The sequence below is a fragment of the Mandrillus leucophaeus genome, unplaced genomic scaffold (genome assembly GCF_000951045.1).
Source record: "Mandrillus leucophaeus isolate KB7577 unplaced genomic scaffold, Mleu.le_1.0 Scaffold504, whole genome shotgun sequence".
NCBI classification, from domain to species: domain Eukaryota; kingdom Metazoa; phylum Chordata; class Mammalia; order Primates; family Cercopithecidae; genus Mandrillus; species Mandrillus leucophaeus.
In genome coordinates this window covers 1,298,354-1,305,042 of record NW_012105410.1, presented here as the reverse complement: position 1 = coordinate 1,305,042, position 6,689 = coordinate 1,298,354, and the positions used below count along the sequence as shown (strand labels likewise).

At 40.4% G+C, this 6,689-nt stretch overlaps 1 protein-coding gene across 4 annotated transcripts in view; it reads right to left on the bottom strand.

Annotated features, from left to right (window-relative positions):
• The window catches only part of RAB6A (RAB6A, member RAS oncogene family), a 105,201-nt gene that overhangs the window by 39,773 nt on the left and 58,739 nt on the right, over window positions 1-6,689 (bottom strand). For 3 of the 4 annotated variants that reach the window (XM_011996202.1, XM_011996201.1, XM_011996203.1), the window contains one exon: window positions 4,724-4,817. The exons of the other annotated variant lie outside the window; for it this stretch is intronic. In XM_011996202.1, the coding sequence (XP_011851592.1) occupies window positions 4,724-4,817 (94 nt within the window). The remainder of the gene's footprint in view (window positions 1-4,723; window positions 4,818-6,689) is intronic. 4 annotated transcript variants of the gene reach the window in all.

Below are 6,689 nucleotides of genomic sequence, written 5' to 3'. Positions count from 1 at the left end.
ATTTGGAAAAAATAAAAACAAAAGAAAAAACCCATAAAAATTCAATAAATAAACAATCCATTAAAAAGTAACATTATTTGTTAGCTAATACTTCAAATCAGCAAGTCATTTTCCCAAATGACAAAATATATTCTATAAGATTAATCACTGCCAGTTGAAAGGGGAAGATGTTAACCAATTATTTAAATGTGCTTTTATTTTTATATATATATTTTTTTGGAGCTGGAGTTTCACTATTGTTGCCCAGGCTGGAGTGCAATGGCGCGATCTCGGCTCACTGTAACCTCCGCCTCCTGGATTGTTCAAGTGATTCTCCTGCCTCCGCCTCCCGAGTTGCTGGGATTATAGGCACCCACCACCACGCCCAGCTAATTTTTTCTATTTTTAGTAGAGACGGGGTTTCACCATATTGGTCAGGCTGGTATCGAACTCGTGGCCTTAGGTAATCTGCCCACCTCAGCCTCCTAAAGTGCTGGGATTACAGGCGTGAGCCACCGTGCCTGACCTAAATGTGCTTATTAAACTAATATTTTAATTTTTTATTTGATTTCATTCTCTCATTTGGGGGTTCCAGGACTTTGTCTTCCTTGGCTGAATTATATGAGTAGACAAAGCATGGTCTCCAAACAGTGAAATAAAATACTGTGGCACTCCCTTACAAAACCTAAGACAAGTAATGGTTTTTGTGAGTTAAGAAGGAAGCTACAAAAAATTAAGTCAACTCAGTTTCAAAAGTTATAAAATAAAAGTTTTGGTTACATTTATATTTAAAAGACAATAAAATAAAGTCCCAACAGCATCAGGAAATTCACCAAGATGAGATGTTAAGATAGATAATCTAAATAAGAAAAAACAGTAAAGTAGCAAATGGTGGGTTTTGTTTTGTTTTTTTTCAGACAGGGTCTTACTCTGTTACCCAGGCTGAGTTCAGTGGCATAATCATGTCTCACTGCAGTCTCAGACTCCCGGACTCCAGCGATCTTCTCACTTCAGCCTCATGAGTAGCTGGGGCCACAGGTGCATGCCACCACACTCAGCTAATTTTTGTATTTTTTATAAAGATGGGGTTCTTGCTATGTTGCCTAGGCTGGTCTCAAACTCCTGAACTTAAGGGATCCTCCTGCCTCAGCCTCCCAAAGTGCTGGGATTACAGGTGTAAGCCACTGCACCCAGCCGCAAATGGGTTTTGAATTCAGGACAAGATTGTAAAAGAAATCTCTCCTCGGCCGGGCGCGGTGGCTCAAGCCTGTAATTCCAGCACTTTGGGAGGCCGAGACGGGCGGATCACGAGGTCAGGAGATCGAGACCATCCTGGCTAACACGGTGAAACCCCGTCTCTACTAAAAATACAAAAAATTAGCCGGGCGAGGTGGCGGGCGCCTGTAGTCCCAGCTACTCCGGAGGCTGAGGCAGGAGAATGGCGTGAACCCGGGAGGCGGAGCTTGCAGTGAGCTGAGATCCGGCCACTGCACTCCAGCCCGGGCCACAGAGCAAGACTCCGTCTCAAAAAAAAAAAAAAAAAAAAAAGAAATCTCTCCTCATTATCACTAGACAGCTATATCTGCCTGTATGGGTTAGGCTTTTGAAAAAAAATATATACCTAGTAATAAAAATGTTCTAACATCAGATTATGGTAATAGTTGTACAATGCTATAAATTTACTAAAAATTGGCTAGGCAGAGGGGCTCACATCTATAATCCCAACATCTTGGGAGGCCAAGGTGGGAGGATCACCCGAGTCTAGGAGTTCAAGACTAGCCTGGGCAACATGGCAAGAACATATTCTCTGGAAAAAAATTAAAAATTAGCTGGGCAAGGTGGTGCGTGCCTATAGTCCCAGCTATTCTGGAGGCTGCGGTGGGAGAATCACTTGAGCCTGAGAGGTCAAGGCTGCAATGAGTTGTGATTATGCCACTGCACTCCAGCCTGGGAAACAGAGCAAGACCTCATCTCAAAAAAATAAAAATAAGAGGGGCAGGGCATGGTGGCTCACACCTGCAATTCCAGCACTTTGGGAGGCCGAGGCAGGCGGATCATGAGGTCAGGAGATGGAGACCATCCTGCTTAACATGGTGAAACTCTGTCTCTACTAAAAATACAAAAAAATTAGCTGGGCATGGTGGTGGGCGCCTGTAGTCCCAGCTACTCAGGAGGCTGAGGCAGGAGAATCGCTTCAACCTGGGAGGCGGAGGTTGCAGTGAGCCAAGATCGCGCCACTGCACTTCAGCCTGGCGACAGAGTGAGACTCCATCTCATATAAATAAATAAAAAATAAAAATAATAAAAATAAAATCGGAAGCAATCAAACATCATGAAGACACCAGACATCAGTAGTGCTTACTATATGCTATCTGATAATTCTAGAGCTTCTAAACCTATGAGGCTACTTAGGGTCGGGGCTAGGGGACTACAGCAATGCCTTCTTCAGCTATTAACCAAGAAAAGGATAGCCTGAAAGCAGGATATAGAAGCAACTAGCTCACACCCTTATCAAAATCTCTCTAAAAGAGAAAGCCAGCTGGGTTTGGTGGCTCACACCTGTAATCCCAGCACTCTGGGAGGCAGAGGCAGGCAGATCACTTAAGGCAAGGAGTTTGAGACAAGCCTGACCAACAAGGTGAAACCCTGTCTCTACTAAAAGTACAAAAATTAGCCCGGCACAGTGTCGCACACCTGTAATCCCAGCTACTGGGGAATGTGAGGCATGAGAATCACTTGAACCCTGGAGGCAGAGATTGCAGTGAGCCGAGACTGCACCACTGCACTCAGCCTGGGAGACAGAGTGAGACCCTGTCTCAAACAAAAAATAAATAAATATAAAAGAAAAAATATATAAGAAATAGAAAAGAGAAAGTCAGATGAAGCTACCCACTGCTTTGTCTTAGAATAGTGGCATATGGCTAATATAATGGTATTACACAAATTATTTAACTGTCTGTGGCTCCTATGGGTTCATTTACTTATCACTTACTACGTTCCATACACATTGCTAGGTTCTGGGAATATATAATTCTGATGAGAGAGAGAGAGAGATTTTCAATACACTGTGGTAAAGTATGACACTGAGATCAGGTCTGTGAAAACACGTAAGAGAATCAGGTGTCACAGACAGGAGGTAGGATGGGAAATGTCAGAGAAAATGTTGCTGAAGAGCTGACATCTAAACTGAAACTTATAAGGAGTACAATTAGGAAAGCAAAAAAAAATGAACATTCTAAGCAAAGGAAACAAAAGCATGAGCAAAAATATCAAACCATGAAACAATATGTTAATGAGGAAAGAATGAGTGATCATTCAATATTACTTACATAATGGTTCAAGGCATGGAGGGAAATAAAGTATAAAAAAATAACAATATAAAGACTTTTTCATAAAGCTTTAATTATTTAAAAGATGCTACTGTTACCCTCTGTTGATCACCCTCAATTAAGAAAATTATTGGTCTAAGCCAGGCGTGGTGGCTCACGCCTATAATCTCAGCACTTTGGGAGGCTGAGGCAGATGGATCACGAAGTCAGGAGACTGAGACCATCCTGGCTAACACGGTGAAACCCCGTCTCTACCAAAAACACAAAAAATTAGCCAGGTATGGTGCGGGCGCCTGTAGTCCCAGCTACTTGGGAGGCTGAGGCAGGAGAATGGCATGAACTTGGGAGGTGAAGCTTGAAGTGAGCCGAAATCGCGCCACTGCACTCTAGCCTGGGTGACAGAGCAAGACTCCGTCTCAAAAAACAAAAAAAACCAAACCTACATATATATATATATATATATATATATATATATATGTCCATAAATCTTATAAATCTGGGACCACTACTCTATATGATATATAGCCTTGAAGAGTCAAGCAGGTGAGTCTCTGGCTGACCTATCTTGTAAATGACTTGATAATTTGACATCTCCCTATATTTTCCTGCCTTCCCCCAAAAAGACCTGTTGTAAACATTGTTCAAACACCAGCAGTTTATTAAGGATAAAGTAATCAGAATTTACTTTTACAGCAAGTAGAAGAACACCATTACTGACAGCAAATACTCGCTTTCATTTATCTCAGTCTTGGCATCAAACTCAGAAATACGGACAGCAAATATTTATTTTCGTTTATTTCAGTCTTGGCATCAAACTCTGAAATAAAGAAAATTTACTAGCCGGGCATGGTGGCTCACACCTGTAATCCTAGCACTTTGGGGGGGCCAAGGCAGGCGGATCACCTGAGGTTGGGAGTTCAAGACCAGACTGACCAACATGGAAAAAACCCCATCTCTACTAAAAATACAAAATTAGCCGGGCGTGGTGGCGCATGCCTGTAATCCCAGCTACTCGGGAGGCTGAGGCAGGAGAATCTCTTGAACCCAGGAGGCAGAGGTTGCAGTGAGCTGAGATCGCGCCATTGCATTACAGCCTGGGCAATAAGACAGAAACTCCATCTCACAATAGAAGGAAAGAAAGAAAATTTACCTTTAAAGCAATGCAGTAGGAATGTAGTGAGAGGAGAGTATGGTAGATTTACCACTTTGCAGTAGTTCTGTTCACAATCTCAAGTTTGGCAAGTTTTTTCTTTTTCCAAAAACTATGCCACATTTATATTTTTCACTGTTTGAAAATACACTGCTAGTTTGTAAGGCCTGCTCTTGCCAGGGGGAAGAAAACCATACACCAGAGAATAGAATACTCACACAATTATTTCACGTTTTTTCAATTTGGTAACCTCAACTCAACTTACCTGCTTTACATTGTATCCAGCTTTTGCACTAGTTTCAATAAACATAACATTCAGCTCTTTGGCTTTCCTCTCTCCCTCCTCAATTGACACTTGCCTGTAAAGAAACAAACAAACTTCTTACTTTTGAGACATAGACAATATTATAAAGATTATAAAGAAAGCTCTGAAAATAACTTTCCTTGACATAAGGACTGGTTATATAGGTCAGATTAGTTTGAAAATTCATTTATCTGCCACACTTTTGAAATCTGTGTGTTTCTGTGTGTGTATACTTTTTTTAAAAAGACTTTTTGTTACTGATTTGCTTTCACTTGACTGGGCTCATCCTGTAATTTTTTTACTTTTAAAAACTTAATAGCTTGAGGATGCTTGAGTCCAGGAATGTGGAGGCTGCAGTGAACCATTATTAGGCCACCACATCACTGCACTCCAGTCTGGGCAACAGACCCTGTCTCAAAAAAAGAAAAAGCTAAAAATAAAACAAAAAACGCTTAATAGCTTGCCTCTTTCCCTTAGTATCAGACCATAGGCTTTTAGCCTTAAAATTCAAATCTTTGTGTAAAATAATTTTTATGGCTAGACAATTTGTCAATTTGCTCCTATAATTTATGTGATCATTTCCAAACTATTAGAATGCAAGTTGTTTTCCAATTTTACACTACCATGAAAATTTTTGCCCTAAATATTTGTGCTTGATATTTTGTGCACTGCAAATCATTTCCTTAGGTTAGATTTTGTGGATTACTTCTTTTTGAGACAGAGTTTTGCCCTTGTCGCCCAGGCTGGAGTACAATGGCATGATCTCAGCTCACTGCAACCTCCACCACCTGGATTCAAGCGATTCTCCTGCCTCAGCCTCCTGAGTAGCTGGTATTACAGGTGCCTATCACCATGCCTGGCTAATTTTCATATTTTTAGTAGAGACGGGGTTTCACCATGTTGGCCAGGCTGGTCTCGAACTCCTGGCCTCAGGTGATCCACCCATCTCAGCCTACCAAAGTGTTGGGATTAGAGGCATGAGCCACTGTGCCTGGCCGATTTTGTGGATTTATCTAAGTGAAGTAAGTGAGTCAAACACATGTATGGTAAACCCTCTAGATACAAAATATTAATACTTTAACATTTCCTTTACAGGGTATTTTGTGATGCATTACAATTAACATTGTGTCTGAAATTGTGAGCTCTCAAGTGCAAGATTATATCATTTATATTGGTATTCCTAATGCCTGACAGGTAAGTATTCCATAAATATACAAATGTTCTAATTAGTTAGATTTAAACTATCAGCAGACAAACCCTGCTTCTGAAAGGGCATAACACTTCCTACAACACAGAAAACTGAGCAATGGAAGAGAACTTCCACAAGCGTCCATTTACTTGCAAGTGTGCCCTTATATTCTACCTCTAGTCCTATTACTATGAAAGAATTGTCCTTATTCTCAAAACTTACACCTATGTATTAGATCCCATTCCCTTCTTGCCTACAAGAAATTATTATTCTAGAATTTTCCACTCCCTAAAAACAAGAACATTCTTACATAACACTCCAACTGTTAAGATTTTACATTTGCTTGTTTTATCTTCTCATTTTCTCCATGTATATAAATTTTCTAAAACACTTTTTAAAAAAACTATTTGAGAGTAAACTGCCAATCTGCAGACCTTTAGCCTTAAATACTTCAGCAGTGTGAATTTCCTAAAAACAAGGACATTCTCTTATACAACCACAGTACAATTATTAAATTTGGGAATTAACATCAATATACCATCATTGAATCTACAGGTTTTATTCTTCTGTCAATTATCCCAATAATGTCCTTTACTGCCAGTTATTCCAATGTCCTTTAGAGCAAATTAAATACTTCTTTAGAAATAAACTTTCTCAATTATTTGCTTATCCTCAGGTACTTAGAACAAGGAGGGAAGGAGTGACGGAGGCAGGGAGAGGAAAGGAGGATAAATGCTC